At 43.6% G+C, this 21,170-nt stretch overlaps 1 protein-coding gene across 6 annotated transcripts in view; it reads right to left on the bottom strand.

Annotated features, from left to right (window-relative positions):
- syt1a (synaptotagmin Ia) overlaps window positions 1-21,170 on the bottom strand; it is a 298,889-nt gene that overhangs the window by 80,812 nt on the left and 196,907 nt on the right. For all 6 annotated transcript variants that reach the window (XM_061912043.1, XM_061912044.1, XM_061912042.1 and 3 more), the window contains one exon: window positions 6,898-7,097. In XM_061912043.1, the coding sequence (XP_061768027.1) occupies window positions 6,898-7,081 (184 nt within the window). In that variant the 5' untranslated portion in view covers window positions 7,082-7,097. The remainder of the gene's footprint in view (window positions 1-6,897; window positions 7,098-21,170) is intronic.

The raw sequence follows: 21,170 nt of genomic DNA, 5'->3' as shown, positions 1-21,170 counted from the left end.
CGGCTGTGTTGGATCCATTATGGATTGAACTTTCACAGTATCATGTTAGACCCGCTCGACATCCATTGCTTTCGTCCTCTCCAAGGTTCTCATAGTCATCATTGTCACCGACGTCCCACTGGGTGTGAGTTTTCCTTGCCCTTATGTGGGCCTACCGAGGATGTCGTAGTGGTTTGTGCAGCCCTTTGAGACACTAGTGATTTAGGGCTATATAAGTAAACATTGATTGATTGATAAGGGATTTTCCAGAATTATCCTAGTAAATGTGTCTAATAACATCTGAATTGCTCCCACTGCCCTGTCTTTTTCTTTTTTTTCTAGTCCTTCACTCTCACTATCCTCATCCACAAATCTTTCATCCACGCTCAAATTAATGGGGAAATCGTCGCTTTCTCGGTCCGAAAGCGACGATGTGAGGATGTGAGGAGCGCCACAACCCGTGACGTCACGCGCACATCGTCTGCTACTTCCGGTACAGGCAAGGCTTTTTTATTAGCGACCAAAAGTTACGAACTTTATCGTCGATGTTCTCTACTAAATCCTTTCAGCAAAAATATGGCAATATCTCGAAATGATCAAGTATGACACATAGAATGGAGCTGCTATCCCCGTTTAAATAAGAAAATCTCATTTCAGTAGGCCTTTAACATAAATGGCTTTCCTCGCTCCTCTTTTGTATACAATGTGTTCTCAAAGGAGTGCTGTTTCTCTGAGGTGCAGGTAGACAGCTGAGTTTTGGCCTGAAGAGTTTTCCCATCTATGCTGTGCCAAACGTCAACTTAGTGGTTGTTTTGTGTCCCCAACATGTGAATCAATGCATTCGTCATTACACTGGATGTCATAGACCCGATTGTTTTTGTGGGTGAGGGGTGTGCGGTCTTTAGGATGCACTAGTCTCTGTCTCAGGGTGTTGCCTACCTTCAAGTGTACTTGGTTGTTGGATTGGTTAAAAATGATTCAGAGTTTCTCAGATATACCTGATACATATGGAATGACAATATTTTTGCGTCCGTCACCTTTTTCCTCCTCATCCAATGCACTTTTCACAAACGACCAGCCTATTATTTTTCTCTTTGGCCTGTGGGCTGTTGGGAACAATTTCAGCTCTGTGTTGAAGGGTTCTGATGACGGCCAGTTTGTGTTCAAGTGGGTGGTGTGAGTCAAAAAGTAAGTATTGATCGGTATGTGTGGGTTTACGGTAAACTATGACATGGAGGCCCTTGTTCTCTCCAATGTGGATGTCACAGTCCAAAAAAGGCAACTTCCTGTCTTTGACATCCTCGCGTGTGAACTTGATGTTTATGTTCACCGAATTAATGAGCTCGGTGAAGGCTTGCACTTCTTGGCTTCTGATTTTAACCCATGTGTCATCCACATTAACCATTAACTTGGTGCTGTTACTTTAAAAGAGCCCAGAGCTTGCTTTTCCATGTCCTCCCTGTAAAGGATTGTCACTATTGGGGATAGAAGTGATCCCATTGCACAACTGTGTTTTTGTCGGTAAACGTTCCCATGACTTAAAAGTACATAGTACTAAGAAAAATCTCCAGCAGAAGACAAATCTATTCTGGGTTTATCCATCCATTCATCTTTTTCCGCTTATCCGAGGTCGGGTCGCGGGGGCAGCAGCCTAAGCAGGGAAGCCCGGACTTCCCTCTCCCCAGCCACTTGGTCTAGCTCTTCCCGGGGGATCCCGAGGCGTTCCCAGGCCAGCCGGGAGACATAGTCTTCCCAACATTTCCTGGGTCTTCCCCGTGGCCTCCTACCGGTTGGACGTGCCCTAAACACCTCCCTAGGGAGGCGTTCGGGTGACATCCTGACCAGATGCCCGAACCACCTCATCTGGCTCCTCTCCATGTGGAGGAGCAGCGGCTTTACTTTGAGTTCCTCCCGGATGGCAGAGTTTCTCACCCTATCTCTAAGGGAGAGACCTGGCACACGGCGGAGGAAACTTATTTCGGCCGCTTGTACCCGTGATCTTATCCTTTCGGTCATGACCCAAAGCTCATGACCATAGGTGAGGATGGGAACGTAGGTCGACCGGTAAATTGAGAGCTTTGCCTTCCGGCTCAGCTCCTTCTTCACCACAACAGATCGGTACAACGTCCGCATTACTAAAGACGCCGCACCGATCCGCCTGTCGATCTCACGATCCACTCTTCCCTCACTCGTGAACAAGACTCCTAGGTACTTGAACTCCTCCACTTGGGGCAGGGTCTCCTCCCCAACCCGGAGATGGCATTCCACCCTTTTCCGGGCGAGAACCATGGACTCGGACTTGGAGGTGCTGATTCTCATTCCGGCCGCTTCACACTCGGCTGCGAACCGATCCAGTGAGAGCTGAAGATCCCGGCCAGATGAAGCCATCAGGACCACATCATCTGCAAAAAGCAGAGACCTAATCCCGCGGCCACCAAACCGGAACCCCTCAACTCCTTGACTGCGCCTAGAAATTCTGTCCATAAAAGTTATGAACAGAATCGGTGACAAAGGACAGCCTTGGCGGAGTCCAACCCTCACTGGAAATGTGTCCGACTTACTGCCAGCAATGCGGACCAAGCTCTGACACTGATCATACATGGAGTGGACCGCCACAATAAGACAGTCCGATACCCCATACTCTCTGAGCACTCCCCACAGGACTTCCCGAGGGACACGGTCAAATGCCTTCTCCAAGTCCACAAAGCACATGTAGACTGGTTGGGCAAACTCCCATGCACCCTCAAGAACCCTGCCGAGAGTATAGAGCTGGTCCACAGTTCCACGACCAGGACGAAAACCACACTGTTCCTCCTGAATCCGAGGTTCGACTATCCGGCGTAGCCTCCTCTCCAGTACACCTGAATAAACCTTACCGAGAAGGCTGTGGAGTGTGATCCCACGGTAGTTGGAACACACCCTCCGGTCCCCCTTCTTAAAGAGAGGGACCACCACCCTGGTCTGCCAATCCAGAGGTACCGCCCCCGAATTCCACGCGATGCTGCAGAGTCTTGTCAACCAAGACAGCCCCACAGCATCCATAGCCTTAAGGAACTCCGGGCGGGTCTCATCCACCCCTGGGGCCTTGCCACCGAGGAGCTTTTTAACTACCTCAGCAAACTCAGCCCCAGAAATAGGAGAGTCCACCACAGATCCCCCAGGTACTGCTTCCTCATAGGAAGACGTGTTGGTGGGATTGAGGAGGTCTTCGCAGTATTCCTTCCACCTATCCACAACATCCGCAGTTGAGGTCAGCAGAACACCATCCGCACCATACATGGTGTTGATAGTGCACTGCTTCCCCTTCCTGAGGCGGCGGATGGTGGTCCAGAATCGCTTCGAAGCCATCCGGAAGTCATTTTTCATGGCTTCCCCAAACTCTTCCCATGTCCGAGTTTTTGCCTCTGCGACCGCTGAAGCTGCACACCGCTTGGCCTGTCGGTACCTGTCCACTGCCTCTGGAGTCCTATGAGCCAAAAGAACCCGATAGGACTCCTTCTTCAGCTTGACGGCATCCCTCACCGCTGGTGTCCACCAGCGGGTTCTAGGATTACCGCCACGACAAGCACCAACTACCTTGCGGCCACAGCTCCGATCAGCCGCCTCGACAATAGAGGTTCGGAACATGGTCCACTCGGACTCAATGTCCAGCACCTCCCTCGTGACATGTTCAAAGTTCCTCCCGAGGTGGGAATTGAAACTTTTTCTGACAGGAGACTCTGCCAGACGTTCCCAGCAAACCCTCACAAAGCGCTTGGGCCTGCCAGGTCTGTCCGGCATCCTCCCCCACCATCGCAGCCAACTCACCACCAGGTGTCCAAAACATGAGGCCGCAAATCCGATGACACGACTACAAAGTTGATCATGGAACTGCGGCCTAGGGTGTCCTGGTGCCAAGTGCACATATGGACATCCTTATGTTTGAACATGGTGTTTGTTATGGATAAACTGTAACGAGCACAAAAGTCCAATAACAAAACACCACTCGGGTTCAGATCCAGGCGGCCATTCTTCCCAATCACGCCTCTCCAGGTTTCACTGTCGTTGCCAACGTGAGCGTTGAAGTCCCCCAGTAGGACAAGGGAATCACCCGGGGGAGCACTCTCCAGTACTCCCTCGAGTGTAACCAAAAAGGGTGGGTACTCTGAACTGCTGTTTGGTGCATAAGCGCAAACAACAGTCAGGACCCGTCCCCCCACCCGAAGGCGGAGGGAGGCTACCCTTTCGTCCACTGGGTTGAACTCCAACGTACAGGCTTTGAGCCGGGGGGAAACAAGAATTGCCACCCCAGCCCGTCGCCTCTCACTGCCGGCAACGCCAGAGTGGAAGAGAGTCCAGCCCCTTTCAAGAGAAGTGGTTCCAGAGCCCTCGCTGTGCGTCGAAGTGAGTCCGACTACATCCAGCCGGAAATTCTCTACTTCACGCACTAGCTCAGGCTCCTTCCCCCCCAGTGAGGTGACGTTCCACGTCCCAAGAGTGAGCTTATGTAACCGAGGATGGGACCGCCAAGTGCCCTGCCTTCGGCTGCCGCCCAGCTCACAATGCACCTGACCTCTATGGCCCCTGCTATGGGTGGTGAGCCCATTGGAGGGGTGACCCACGTTGCCTCTTCGGGCTGTGCCCGGCCGGGCCCCATGGGTACAGGCCCGGCCACCAGGCGCTCGCCATCGTGCCCCACCTCCGGGCCTGGCTCCAGAGGGGGGCCCCGGTGACCCGCGTCCGGGCGAGGGAAATCTGGGTCCTTTGTTTTTACTTTTCATGGAGTTCTTCGAGCTGCTCTTTGTCTGGTCCCTCACCTAGGAACAGTTTGCCTTGGGAGACCCTACCAGGGGGCTTAAAGCCCCCGGACAACATAGCTCCTAGGATCATCGGGACACGCAAACTCCTCTACCACGATAAGGTGGCAGCTCAGAGAGGAGCTGGGTTTAGTGTGGATCTATCCTGTAAGGTGTGATCATCTAGTATGGGACATAAATGTCTCATTGATCCCACAAGACTGTTAAAACACACTGAATATTAATATTGTATACAGCAAATAATCTTAATTTTACATCACTGTATGTGAATATTGCATAGTCTAAATCAGGGGTCACCAACGTGGTGCCCGCGGGCACCAGGTAGCCCGTGAGGACCAGATGAGTCGCCCGCTGGCCTGTTCTAAAAATGGCTCAAATAGCAGCACTTACCAGTGAGCTGCCTCTATTTTTTTAATTATATTTATTTACTAGCAAGCTGGTCTCGCTTTGCTCTACACTTTTAATTCTAAGAGACACAAAACTCAAATAGAATGTGAAAATCCAAGAAAATATTTTAAAGACTTGGTCTTCACATGTGTAAATAAATTCATTTATTGTTTTACTTTGCTTCTTATAACTTTCAGAAAGACAATTTTAGAGAAAAAATACAACCTTAAAAATTATTTTAGGATTTTTAAACACATATACCTTTTTACCTTTTAAATTCCTTCCTCTTCTTTCCTGACAATTTAAATCAATGTTCAAGTAAATGTTTTTTTGTTGTTGTAAAGAATAAAAAATCAATTTTAATTTAATTAATCATTTTAGCGACGAATAATATTTCTTCAAACTTATCAAAATTAAAAAAGAATAGTCTTGCAAATCTAGAAAATCTGTAGAATCCAATTTAAATCTTATTTCAAAGTCTTTTGAATTTATTTTAGAATTTTTGTTCAGGAAAATCTAGAAGAAATAATGATTTGTCTTTGTTAGAAATATAGCTTGGTCCAATTTGTTATATATTCTAACAAACTGCAGATTGGATTTTAACCTATTTAAAACATGTCATCAAAATTCTAAAATTAATCTTAAACAGTAAAAATGACTAATGATGTTCCATAAATTCTTTTTTGAATTTTTTCAAAACGATTCGAATTAGCTAGTTATTCTCTTCTTTTATTCGGTGGAATTTTGAAGTTTAAAGAGTCGAAATTGAAGATAAACTATGTTTCAAAATTTAATTTTCATTTTTTTCCTGTTTTCTCCTCTTGTAAACCGTTCATTTAAGTGTTTTTTCCATAATTTATTCTATACAAAAAACCTTCCGTAAAAGGAAAAAAAATGTACGACGGAATGACAGACAGAAATACCCACTTTTATATATATATATATATATATATATATATATATATATATATATATATATATATATATATATAGGGTTCCCTCCGGGTACTCCAGCTTCCTCCCACTTCCAAAGACATGCACCTGGGGATAGGTTGATTGGCAACACTAAATTGTCCCTAGTGTGTGAATGTGAGTGTGAATGTTGTCTGTCTATCTGTGTTGGTCCTGCGATGAGGTGGCGACTTGTCCATGGTGTACCCTGCCTTCCGCCCGATTGAAGCTGAGATAGGCGCCAGCACCCCCCGCGACCCCAAAAAGGAAAAAGCGGTAGAAAATGGATGGATGGATGGATATATATATATATATATATATATAGAGAGAGAGAGAGAGAGAGAGAGAGAGAGAGATTTATCAAAGGTAAATTGAGCAAATTGGCTATTTCTGGCAATTTTTTAAAGTGTGTATCAAACTGGTAGCCCTTGGCATTAATCAGTACCCAAGAAGTAGCTCTTGCTTTCAAAAAGGTTGGTGACCCCTGGTGTAAATAATTTCAATTTACAAACACAGTGAACATGAACATAGTACATTAAAAATAGAAATGTACAAACACACTGGTTGTCAATATTGTGTACTCCAAATAACCTACATTTACAAGCACACTATATGTGGATATTGTAAATTCAAAAGCTACAATCATACTTTATGTGAATACTGTAAATACAAAATAATCCAAACTGTCCAACCCAGCGCTTGCACTAAACTGAGCAAGTGTGCCTAATGCTGCGTCTTCATCATTTTCCCTGCTGCCATTGTTTGTGTTTGCAGACACACTCACGTGGGATCTTGTTGAGCTCGTTCATGAACTTGTCCTTCAGCTTGGAAAAGTTCTCGTCCTTCTGGCCTGTGCCTGGGCCGCCGGCTATGTTGGTTGTGTTGGCACCGCCGCCGCCCGAGGACGGGGAGGAGGCGGTAGGTGCGGGCGGCGCCGCTGCGAGCGCTTCCCTTCGACTTTCGTTCATCTTTCTTGCTGGGGCGCTGGACGGTGAAAAGAGACAGAGACATCAGGTTGTCTTTCTCGGGACAGATGTGTGTAGAGCTTCGCTGGACGGCCGCAGGGACTGCGAACAGCTGCTAGCTAATCCTGCACAAACATCCGTATTTAAAGAACAAAGCTGCTCACTCGTTGTTTAAACTTCAGATTAGCATCGCACAGCGGACGCTATTTATTAGTCTCGTATGACACGGCAATAAATCTCAGTGCCACTTTGGATTTAATTGAATTGAGTGTTTGCAAGTGGGCCTGAAAGACGTGTTTGCATCCAAAACAATATATGCCTTCTATATTACGCTCTTTCCCACTGGCCTCTTGTAGGCGAACAAAGGCAAAGCAGGGGAATACAAAGACAGAGTGGCGTGTGTAGTATTCTCACGCTACCTTCCCTGAGATCGGTAGTTTGGAAGTTCAAACTCCGGCCGAGTCATACCAAAGACTATAAAAAAGGGACCCGTTACCTCCCTGCTTGGCACTCAGCATCAAGGGTTGGAATTGGGGGTTAAATCACCATAAATGATTCCTGGGCGTGGTACCACTGCTGCCCACTGCTCCCCTCACTTCCCAGGGGGTGATCAAGGGTGATGGTTTAAATGCAGAGGACAAATTTCACCACACCTAGTGTATGTGTGTGTGTGTGTGTGTGTGTGTGTGACAATCATTGGTACTTTAACTTTTAACCTTAAAGTCCTACTGAGACCCACTACTACCGACCACACAGTCTGATAGTTTATATATCAATGATGAAATATTAACATTGCAACACATGACAAAACGGCCGCTTTAGTTTACTAAATTGCAATTTTAAATTTCCCGCGAGGTATCCTGTTGAAAACGTCGCGGAATGTTGACGCGTGCTTGTGACGTTATTGGTTGAGCGGACAATTTATCCCAGCACCACTCACGGCTAAAAGTCGTCTGCTTTAATCGTATAATTACACAGTATTTTGGACATCTCTGTTGCTGAATCTTTTGCAATTTGTTTTCTTAATAATGGAGACGTCAAAGAAGAATGCTGTTGGTGGAAAGCGGTGGATTGCAGCTGCCTTTAGCAACCAAAACACAGCCTGTGTTTCTTTGTTTGTTGTGAAGCTTTAACACAGAGCGGTCAAGCGAACATGTTTCTCTACCAAATGTCAACCAGAGAGTTTTTGGATGAGAAAATTCTGATATTGAGTCGGCTCTTACCAGCGACTTGAGCGGAGTTTGCGTCCTCCTGCAGCAGCTTTAAAAGAGGCAGCTGTGACTTTCTTGGCTCCTCCATATGGCTTCCCTCAGAGACACCGGTGGTCACCGCATCCCTCCAACTTTCAGGTATGACTTTATAATAATAATGATAATAATGGATTCGATTTATATCGCGCTTTTCTATTGTTAGATACTCAAAGCGCTCACAGAGAAGTGAGAACCCGTCATTCATTCACACCTGGTGGTGGTAAGCTACATCTGTGGCCACAGCTGCCCTGGGGTAGACTGACGGAAGCGTGGCTGCCAGTTTGCGCCTACGGCCCCTCCGACCACCACCTATCATTCATTCATTCATCATTCATTCACCAGTGTGAGCGGCACCGGAGGCAAAGGGTGAAGTGCCCTGCCCAAGGACACAACGGCAGCAATTAGGATGTCAATAGGTGGGAAGCGAACCTGCAACCCTCAGGTTTCTGGCACGGCAGCTCTACCCACTACGCCATGCCGCCCCCCTTTATAATCTCACTAAAACACTAGTAACACAGTAGGCAGATAAGGGATTTTCCAGAATTATCCTAGTAAATGTGTCTAATAACATCAGAATCGCTCCCACTGCCGTCGCCTTTTTTTTCCTCTAGTGCTTCACTCTAACTTTCCTCATCCACAAATCTTTCATCCTCGCTCAAATTAATGGGGAAATCGTCGCTTTCTCGGCCCGAATCGCTCTTGCTGCTGGTGGCTATGATTGTAAACAATGTGAGGATGTGAGGAGCTCCACAACCCGTGACGTCACGCGCACATTGTCTGCTACTTCCGGTACAGGCAAGGCTTTTTTATTAGTGACCAAAAGTTGCAAACTTTATCGTCGATGTTCTCTACTAAATCCTAACAGCAAAAATATGGCAATATGGCAAAATGATCAAGAATGACACACAGAATGGAGCTGCTATCCCCGTTTAAATAAGAACATCTTATTTCAGTAGGCCTTTAATGACAGCTCTCCCATTCAAGCACCAAACAGCAACATCCGTATTCTCTCCTCACTGCGGGATACTCACTTCAGCTTGATTTATCTTCACGGAAAACCTGAGAGCAGCGATGACCTTTTTCCTAGTGTAATCAAGACTGCGTGGGGAGTTTTATACATACAATATTTGCCCTTTGGCTTTTTGGGGAGGGGATATGTATCGTGCATAAAATGGCTGCATTTCTCCCTGCTAGTCGTAGCGGTTCATCATTCCACTCCATGACGTGTCACATTGAATGTTCCCGACTTTGGACCCCCACATCAGTAGAAGACGGGGAGTCAAATGCAACGTGATATCTCTTTCTCCATAGGAAATAACACAAATTATTTCACAAAGTAGCAACATCAGGTATAAAACCACCCAATTACAGAGCGGACAGATGGCCCAGCAGGTCCCCAACCACAGTGGTGATGCTGGCAATAAACCCCCCTCTGACACTTTCCCTTCTCTAACTGGGTCACTTCCCTCGCCATTTTACTTCCGTCACACGCCCCAAAACTACACGTCCTGTGCTTTGAAACCAAATAGAAGTGGGGAAACAAAGATGATATTAGTCACATGGTGTCTGTAAAGGGTTAATCAGCCAGTAAATCTACCAATTAAAAGCCTTTTATCAGCACTCATCTAATGCACTAACTGCTGAGCACTTAGTTGCATGTCAACCTAAATGAAACCAGCAGTTTCAATGACTCGGTGACAGAGAAGAAATGGCATGGCTCGGCTGGTAGAGCAACTTGAGGGTTCCTGTTTCGACCCCCAGCTTCTGCCATCCGAGTCACGTCTGTTGCGTCCTTGAGCAAGACACTTCACCCTTGGTCCCGATGGGTCGTGTGAATGGGTGAATGTGGAAATAGTGTCAAAGCGCTTTGAGTACCTCGAAGGTAGTCATCAGTGAAGCATAAACATAAACATATTAAACAGTGGGCTTTCCAACAATTAGGAAGGTTTGTGTTATGTGTGTCCTACAGAAACAATATTAAAGGGATAGGATTAAATAAGTTTTGCTTCTTCCTACTCCTTTTCGGACATGATGTGAAGTGAAATGATATGAAATTGCGTGATGTGTTATGCTGAAAACTAAAGAAAGAAAGAAAGAAAGACAGAAAGAAAGAAAAGCGCTATACAACTGTCACTCATTTACATTACCTGTCCGAGTCCATGGTTCTCGCCCGGAAAAGGGTGGAGTGCCATCTCCGGGTTGGGGAGGAGACCCTGCCCCAAGTGGAGGAGTTCAAGTACCTAGGAGTCTTGTTCACGAGTGAGGGAAGAGTGGATCGTGAGATCGACAGGCGGATCGGTGCGGCGTCTTCAGTAATGCGGACGTTGTACCGATCCGTTGTGGTGAAGAAGGAGCTGAGCCGGAAGGCAAAGCTCTCAATTTACCGGTCGATCTACGTTCCCATCCTCACCTATGGTCATGAGCTTTGGGTCATGACCGAAAGGATAAGATCACGGGTACAAGCGGCCCAAATGAGTTTCCTCTCCCTTAGAGATAGGGTGAGAAGCTCTGCCATCCGGGAGGAACTCAAAGTAAAGCCGCTGCTCCTCCACATGGAGAGGAGCCAGATGAGGTGGTTCGGGCATCTGGTCAGGATGTCACCCGAACGCCTCCCGAGGGAGGTGTTTAGGGCACGTCCGACCGGTAGGAGGCCACGGGGAAGACCCAGGACACGTTGGGAAGACTATGTCTCCCGGCTGGCCTGGGAACGCCTCGGGATCCCCCGGGAAGAGCTAGACGAAGTGGCTGGTGAGAGGGAAGTCTGGGTTTCCCTGCTTAGGCTGCTGCCCCCGCGACCCGACCTCGGATAAGCGGAAGATGATGGATGGATGGATGGATAGAAATATTCAATGTTTATTTATATAGCCCCAAATCACAAATGTCTCAAAGGACTGCACAAATCATTACGACTACAACATCCTCGGAAGAACCCACAAAAGGGCAAGGAAAACTCACACCCAGTGGGCAGGGAGAATTCACATCCAGTGGGACGCCAGTGACAATGCTGACTATGAGAAACCTTGGAGAGGACCTCAGATGTGGGCAACCCCCCCCTCTAGGGGACCGAAAGCAATGGATGTCGAGCGGGTCTAACATGATACTGTGAAAGTTCAATCCATAGTGGCTCCAAGACAGCAGTGAGAGTCCCGTCCACAGGAAACCATCTCAAGCGGATCAGCAGCGTAGAGATGTCCCCAACCGATACAGGCGAGCGGTCCATCCTGGGTCCCGACGAGCGGTCCATCCTGGGTCTCGACTCTGGACAGTCAGTACTTCATCCATGGTCATCGGACCGGACCCCCTCCACAATTAGTGAAGTGAAGTGAATTATATTTATATAGCACTTTTCTCAAGTGACTCAAAGCGCTTTACATAGTGAAACCCAATATCTAAGTTCCATTTAAAGCAGTGTGGGTGGCACTGGGAGCAGGTGGGTAAAGTGTCTTGCCCAAGGACACAACGGCAGTAACTAGGATGGCACAAGCGGGAATCGAACCTGCAGCCCTCAAGTTGCTGGCACGGCCACTCTACCAACCGAGCTATGCCGCTATTACAGTAATCCTTCACCACTTTGGGCTTCAGATTGAGCGGTTTAACGATATCCTTTTTTCACCTTTATTTCAAAAGTACATTTTCATTTTTGGGCCTAAATTAAGACTTTAATTATGTCCTGTTTATGCCTTATATCAGGGGTCGGGAACCTTTTTGGTTGAGAGAGCCATGAAAGCCAAATATTTCAAAATGTATTTCCGTGAGAGACGTATAATATCTTTTAAACACTGAATACAACTAAATGCGTGTATTTTTAAATAAGACCTGTCATGTCTTTCTGGTAATGTTCTGTTTAGTTATGTTCTGTTTTGTTTTTGACTCCATTAGTTCCTGTTTTTGCACACCCTGGTTTGTTTTTGTTTCCATGACTACCAATCAGTTCACCTGATTTACTTGATCTCATGTACCTGTTCTCAATCACCACATCACCATTTAAAGGGGAACATTATCAGCAGACCTATGTAAGCGTCAATATATACCTTGATGGTGCAGAAAAAAGACCATCTATTTTTTTAACCGATTTCCGAACTCTAAATGGGTGAATTTTGGCGAATTAAACGCCTTTCTGTTTATCGCTCTGGATGCGATGACGTCAGAACTTGACGTCACTGAGGTAACACACCCACCATTTTCATTTTCAACACATTACAAACACCGGGTCTCAGCTCTGTTATTTTCCGTTTTTTTGACTATTTTTTGGAACCTTGGAGACATCATGCCTGGTGGGTGTGTTGTCGGAGGGTGTAACAACACTAACAGGGAGGGATTCAAGTTGCACCACTGGCCCGAAGATGCCAAAGTGTCTGCCGCTAGACCCCCATTGAATGTACCAGAGTGTCTCCACATTTGACCGGCGATGCTAAAGCAGACATGGCACAGAGATGTATGGATAACCTGCAGATGCATTTGCAACGATAGTCAACGAAATCACAAAGGTGAGTTTTGTTGATGTTGACTGCCAGCTAATCGATGCTAACATGCTACACTAATCGATGCTAACATGCTATTTACCGGCGGTGCTAAAGCAGACATGGCACAGAGATGTATGGATAACCTGTAGATGCATTTGCAACTATATTACATTTCCTTCCACCCAGCTTTAATGCGGAACAAACACTTACCAATCGACGGATTTAAGTTGCTCCAGTGTCAAAAGATGCGAAAGTCCTGATCGTTTGGTCCGCACATTTTACCGGCGATGCTAACGCAGCTATTCGGCCATGCTATGGCTATGAATAGCGTCAATAGCTATTCGCTCAATAGCTTCAGTTTCTTCTTCAATATTTTCATACTCCAACCATCTGTTTCAATACATGCGTAATCTGTTGAATCGCTTAAGTCGACGAAATCCGAGTTTGAATCCTAGCTAATGTCACTATACCTTGCTGTGGTATTCCCATTGTTTGTTTACATTGGCAGCACTGTGTGACGTCACAGGGAAATGGCCAGTGTCTTCGCAGAGAGCCGAAAATAAGGCACTTTAAAGTTTTATTTAGGGATATTCCGAGACCGGTAAAATTTTGAAAAAAACTTCAAAAATACAACAAGCCACTGGGAACTGATTTTTATTGTTTTTAACCCTTTTGAAATTCTGATAATGTTCCCCTTTAAGCCTGCAGTTGCCAGGCAGTCAGCCTGGCGACATCACCTTCTACTCACCCTCTATCACCTCCTACACACCTATGTCATCCATGCCGATGATCCATGCTCTTTCTCGGTCCAAGTAAGTTCTTCGTGCCATAGTTTGTAAGTTTTATTTTATGTTCATAGTTCTCCCATTGTGCGAGTTTTAGTTTTCATAGCCAAGTTTTTAACCTCCACTGAGAGCGCCTTTTTTTTATACCCTTTGTTATTGTAATATTTTTGAGTTAAGATTAAAGATGTCATTACCTTCACGCCATGTCCGTTCCAATCGTTTTGCACCACGGAAAACAAACCACACCATAGTCCAGGTCTTGACAAGACCAACATTTTTAGAGTATAATAAGTCTCTTATTCTTTTTAATAACATTGTTATTCTAAATTTAACCAATAATAAAAATAATACTTCTTAGTGAAGTGAAGTGAAGTGAATTATATTTATATAGCGCTTTTCTCTAGTGACTCAAAGCGCTTTTACATAGTGAAACCCAATATCTAAGTTACATTTAAACCAGTGTGGGTGGCACTGGGAGCAGGTGGGTAAAGTGTCTTGCCCAAGGACACAACGGCAGTAACTAGGATGGCACAAGCGGGAATCGAACCTGCAACCCTCAAGTTGCTGGCACGGCCACTCTACCAACCGAGCTATGCCGACTTCTTACCATTAATGTGACATCTTGGACAGGTGCGATAGAAAACGGATGATTGGATTAAAATGCATGAGAATGTTTTATAATTTGAACGTTATTTTTAACACTGTCATTACCATCCTGATTATTGATTACTTATCGTGTTAAGCAATGTCAGCTAAGATTTATCTGAGAGCCAGATGCAGTCATCAAAAGAGCCACATCTGGCTCTAGAGCCATGGGTTCCCTACCCCTGCCTTATATGTATTACAGAAAAGGTTCTTAACCGTTTCGACCTGAAATATTAACACTGATTTAGTAAATTTAGTCTTTATTTTAATCATATTGAATAATTACAGTACATCTAACCTCCACACTGTTTAACCGGATAAACCTGTCAAATGATAAAAAAGGCAAGTGTTAATCACAAATATTATCATCAAGGCTTAGGTTGGGGTGGTTCCAAAAATAAATACTAATCAAGAGATTCATATTTTTTTAACATTTTTGTACATAAAATCATACGGTGCTAAAATACCTTCACAAATAATTAATAAAATAAAATAACGCATATGTTTCTTAAATACATTTTCAATAATACAAATTCACTACATTTGTGTGCCTAACAAACTTCTCTTCTTTCTAATATACAGTATTTTCAGTCAAAGTCTTGACGAAAATGTATTTTGGTTTTAGTTCAACTTTAGTCATCTAAATTGTTTTAGTTTTAGTCATCTAAATTAAATGATAAATGGGTTGTACTTGTATAGCGCTTTTCTACCTTCAAGGTACTCAAAGCGCTTTGACACTACTTCCACATTCACACACACATTCACACACTGATGGAGGGAGCTGCCATGCAAGGTGCCAACCAGTACCCATCAGGAGCAAGGGTGAAGTGTCTTGCTCAGGACACAACGGACGTGACGAGGTTGGTACTAGGTGGGGATTGAACCAGGAACCCTCGGGTTGCGCACGGCCACTCTCCCACTGCGCCACGCCGTCAACAATATTCGACAATAGTTTAGTCATTAAAACTACAGTAAAATATAAAGCATAACACATTTTTGAAGTTTTCTTGGAAGCAGCTTCATTTCGCCGACTGTACCTGCAGGCTTTGGTCGAACACAAACGTGCTATTGTGATTATGATGCTGTGAGTCATCTTTTGCTCCACATCTCGATGTCAATACATTTTTTTACAGGCATTTTTTTCTCTTCTATTTCAGCTTCATTTTATTTTCTTTGGAACTGTCAGCTTTCTATGCAGTGTTTCGATCATTTGAATAAAGTCCTCATCTTTATAGGCATGTGAACACCCTGTAAGAAAAAGAGGAAAACTAACAAAAAACACGAGGGCCATTTCTATCGGCCAAAGTGCTGCCACACAAGCTCCGAAAGAAAATGGTGAAAATCGAGACTTCATTTGCTGCAAATGGGTGCAATTTTAGACTATACTTTACCTTTAGATGTATTCTCAATTGCCAACCTCGTTTGGCTGTCTTTTTGACACATGCATACTTGCCAACCTTGAGACGTCCGATTTCGGGAGGTGGGGGGCGTGGTTGGGGGCGTGGTTAAGAGGGGAGGAGTATATTTACAGCTAGATTCACCAAGTCAAGTATTTCATATATATATATATATATATATATAAAAATGACATAGTTGAATTTCAGTGTACATTTATTTACACATTTACACACACATAACACTCATCCACTCATTGTTGAGTTAAGGGTTGAATTGTCCATCCTTGTTTTTCGAACCGTATGCATGTACAGTAGATGGCAGTATTGTCCTGTTTAAGAGTGTCACAACATTGATGTTTATGGAAGATGAACTGCTTTATGGTAGACGAAAACGGACTGCTGTTGTTGTGTGTTGATACCGCGCTGGGAGGACGTTAATGACACTGTTTAACAATAAACCCACATAAGAAACCAAGAACTCTCCCTTGATCATTCTACAGTTATAACGTCATTGGGCAGACATGGGAAAGCGGACGTGAAAACAGGCTGTCAACACGTCACTCAGGTCCGCATGGAGCTGGAGGGGGGCGTGGCCTCCAGGTCCGCCTGAATTTCGGGAGATTTTCGGAAGAAAATTTGTCCTGGGACACATGTCCCATGTAATGTACCGCTGAGTTATTTTTTTATATGTATAATTTACTAACAATATTATCATTGAAAATGTCATGTAAAATTAAATGACATGAATGAAAAAAAAATCAAAAAAAGTTTCCCATTTGGCAATTCTATCCTATAGCCACGCCCCCTCGGGTAATATACTTCCAGTGTTGTGACCTCTGTTTACATCCGTCACGTCCAAAATATACCTTCTTCCTGGCTACTTATAAATGCTTTAGAACTATAACTGCTTCGGAACTAACAGTGTTTGAGTTGTAATCATCCAAATATGATTAGCCGCAAAATAAAATCTGTCAACGCAAGCTAGTTGACGCCAACTATGCTTGGAATTCAGTGCGGTGTTTAGACTCGAGGACCAGCGAGTGCCTGCAGCTGAGGCGAGAGTTCAACAAATTTTGTTGAGAACCTACTTTTTCTGATAGTTCATTAAAAAAAACAAGGAAATTATATTTTGACGCGAAAATGAATGTTTAAAAATCCGGATTTCGGTCTTTTCGCAGACTTTTACATTCCTGTCTTTAACAGTAGTGACAGGTCATCCTGTGATAGTAATAATAATAATAATAATAATAATATTGCTATGGTTTGCTGTGAAGTCATAGAGTTTGCAGATATAAAAGAGACGAATATATTGTTGGAACCCCAAGACGCAAAGACAGGAGATGGCGTGCAGGTTGGAATCCATTTAATTCTGATAAAAAAAAGGTATTGTGCACAGCAAACAAACGCAATCACGAGCAAAAAAGAGAATGCATGCATGACCTTTTTAATCACCTAAATAGCACAGCAAAGGTGTGTACAACTGGCAAAGCATACCAGTAGTTAAAGGCCTACTGAAAGCCACTACTACCAACCACACAGTCTGATAGTTTATATATCAATGATGAAATATTAACATTGCAACACATGCCAATACTGCCGCTTTAGTTTACTAAATTGCAATTTTAAATTTCCCGCGATGTGTCCTGTTGAAAACGTCGCGGAATGATGACGCTTATGTTGACGCGTGCTTGTGATGTTATTGGCTGTAGCGGACATTTTATCCCAGCACCACACACGGCTAAAAGTCGTCCGAATTAATCGCATAATTACACAGTATTCTGGACATCTGTGTTGCTGAATCTTTTGCAATTTGTTCAATTAATAATGGAGACTACAAAGAAGAATGCTGTTGGTGAAAAGCGGTGGATTGCAGCAACCGAAACACAGCCGGTGTTTCTTTGTCTGTTGTGAAGCTTTAATATGGAACAGAGCGGTCAAGCAAACATGTTTTTCTACCACATGTCAACCGTCAGGTTTCGGTCAGAAAATTGTGGTAATAAGTCGGCTCTTACCGGAGACACGAGCGGAGCTTGCGTCCTCCTGCAGCTGTCAAAGAGGCAGCTGCGACTTTCTTGGCTCCTCCATTGCTTCCATCAGAGACATTGGTGGTCACCACACCCCTCCAACTTTCAGGTATGACTTTATAATCTCACTAAAACACTAGTAACACAATAATCAGATAAGGGATTTTCCAGAATTATCCTAGTAAATGTGTCTAATAACATCTGAATCGATCCCACTGCCCTCGTCTTTTTTTTTTCTTTTTCTTCTAGACCTTCACTCTCACTATCCTCATCCACGAATCTTTCATCCTCGCTCCAATTAATGGGGAAATAGTCGCTTTCTCGGTCAAAATTGCTCGCGCTGCTGGTGGCTATGATTGTAAACAATGTGAGGATGTGAGGAGCCTTCACACCGGTGACGTCACGCGCACATCGTCTGCTACTTCCGGTACAGGCAAGGCTTTTTTATTAGCGACCAAAAGTTGCGGACTTTATCGTCGATGTTCTCTACTAAACCCTTTCAGCAAAAATATGGCAGTGTCGCGAAATGATGAAGTATGACACATAGAATGGAGCTGCTATCCCCGTTTAAATAAGAACATCTCATTTCAGTAGGCATTTAATATAGTAACAGTAATGATATGCTAGTTTCAGCTCTGGCTAACACACAGTTGTGTAGATGTCACAAAGACTTGCCTGCTGATGATGTCACAGCATCAAAAGTGAATTGTGTCCTATTTTTTTCTCCCGGGTGTGCACATATTATGATAAAGAACTTGTTTAAATCCAACAGTTTAGTTCAGCTTCCCTATCTCACAAAGAAAAAGCATCTGATTAGATATTCTGAGCATGTCTCAAGCATCTACAAGACCAAATTAAATATGATTGGATTTTTGTCAACATTTTTTGTCTTGTTTTTATTCAACATAGAGATCAACATAGGCTTGTTTTTCCAACCACGGTAAGGAAGAAAGTGAGTGTGAAGGACACCGCTGAGATGAAGAAGCGGATGACATCCATTAAATCTAAGAAATAAAAACATCAAAAACATGATTGAGTGTGTAGCCGACTTGGCAAAACAATTCGAGGGTAGCACTAAAATAATATTTAATCGGAGCATTTATCCATAATAGCTGCTAATGCAGCTGGAAGGAGTTACTGTGGAAGTCCACTCTCCAAAGTAAAGGCTGTACAACATTATTACATCACATCATACAACTACCGGATTTGTTTGTACCGTATTTTTCGGACTGTAAGTTGCAGTTTTTTTCATAGTTTGGCCGGGGGTGCGACATATACTCCATAGCGACTTATGTGTGAAATTATTAACACATTACCGTAAAATATCAATATTATTTATCTCATTCGCGGAAGAGATGAATGTCAGCAATCATCACATCCACGTCAACCAATAAGAATACGGCAGGGGAGGGTCATGGCAGAAGTGCATTCTGGGTCATGGGATGCTAACCCGTATATTCTACTGCCGTAGCTATTATAATGGATCATTTCATCATTGGCAGCAACTTATAAAAACTGAGACGAGCTGAACAAAAATCGCACCGAAAAAGAAATCATGTACTGCAGATTACAAGCTGGACGTAGTGAAATATGCAGCAGAAAACGACAAGAAGAAGCGGCACATACCTTTGGAGTTGGCAGAGTTGTTTAGAAGCGACATCGAGGAAGAAGTTTTAATCGGATTTATCGATTAGGAGTGACAGATTGTTTGGTAAAGGTATAGCATGTTCTATATGTTATAGTTATTTGAATGACTCTTACCATAATATGTTAGGTTAACATAGCAGGCACCTTCTCAGTTGGTTATTTATGCCTCATATAACGTACACTTATTCAGCCTGGTGTTCACTATTCTTTATTTATTTTATATTGCCATTGAAATGTCTATTTTTGGTGTTGGATTTTATCAAATAAATTTCCCTCAAAAATGCAACTTATACTCCAGTGCGACATACATATACATATATATATACATATATATATACATATATCTATATATATATATATATATATAGATATATATATATATATACTGTATATATATATATATATATATATATATATATATATATATATATAGATATATATATATATATGATTTTTCCTTATTTATTATGCATTTTCAGCCGGTACGACGTATACTCCGGAGCGGCTTATAATCTGAAAAATGCGGTACTACATTTTATTGCATACATTTGATAAAACATTTATTTAGAAGGTTGTTTTTTTTTATATGTTGTGCTGTTTGTGGGGGCTGGTGTAAACACCAATTAAATTGGTTTCAAATAATTTTATTGCTAGACAATGACTGGACAGTAAAGTGTTTCAAGTTAAGAGCTCCATCACAGAACCGATTAAAAAGATTGTAAGTTGAGGAACTGCTAGTTATTGGAAAAATGTCGACACATTTCTCGTACACAGTCCTGAAACTCCGGATCGTTTAAATCAGGGGTCTTAAACACAATTTACCTGGGGGCCACTGGATGCGTAGTCTGGGTGAGGCTGCGCCGCAAGAAACGATTTCTTAAAATGTTTTGCATACTCCTCAGCATGTCTAGTTGTATAATGACGTTTCAAATTGTATTCCTTGTGCACTCCTTTCTCTGTGCAATCAACTGTGCTCAACAAAGAAATATTGCATCTCCCCCTTTTCCTGGAATTGTCTTCGCTCATCACTAACCTTTCTCTTCACTGCAGGCTTTGAAAAAGACATGTTTGGGGTTGTGGAATATATTTGTATTTAGTCGACGCACGGAGAATAATGTTACTTCCGTAATGTGTGTCGTTCCGCTTTTCCTCCCTACAGCAACACGGCGGTCGGCGGGTAATAGCCGGGAAAGTACCGGGGTAGCGAGCACAAAAAAGTGACAGCGGAGTGTTAGAAATATATGTACTGTTCATCGTGTGAGGCAATTCAAATTAAACAATTAAAAAAAACAAACAACGGTATGAATTGGTCCAGGTTATCAGGGACCGTTATTACTGACGGACAGGTGTGACTGCAGCCAAGCACGTAAGAAAACCCTCGTTTCAATGGCAACATCTCTGTTGCTTTCACTCATTTGCCGCTTTTCCACTAATGCAGGGGTAGGCAACCCAGAATGTTGGAAGAGCTATTTTGGACCCAAATAACACAACTCTGTCAAGCGCCATTCATATAAAACTTGCGGGACGCACTAACATTAAACTTTCATATTAATGTGGAGGCCGCAAAATAACTTCTCGCGGGCCGCATGTCTAAGACCCCTGGTTTAAATGGTGCAGAAAATCAATAAGTTGGATCAATAAGGAAGTGATCTGAGCAAACATGCAGACACATTTTATGTGAATGTAGAAGCAGCGCCTTAAATTCCCTCTGCAGCAATGAAACGCTAATAAAGTTTTATTGCCGGCGAGCACATAGCCGTGACAAGCTGCGCTGATCATTTTAAAATCTCTGGCAGGTTTGATTACACTTGCAGGCTTGGGAATTGTCCTCAGGAAGACACTTCTTACAGATAAACTAATATAATCAGCACAAGGACACTT

The sequence above is a fragment of the Nerophis ophidion genome, linkage group LG10 (assembly GCF_033978795.1).
Source record: "Nerophis ophidion isolate RoL-2023_Sa linkage group LG10, RoL_Noph_v1.0, whole genome shotgun sequence".
NCBI lineage: Eukaryota > Metazoa > Chordata > Actinopteri > Syngnathiformes > Syngnathidae > Nerophis > Nerophis ophidion.
The sequence above is the reverse complement of the archived record's forward strand: the minus strand, read 5'-3'. Positions and strand labels throughout refer to the sequence as shown.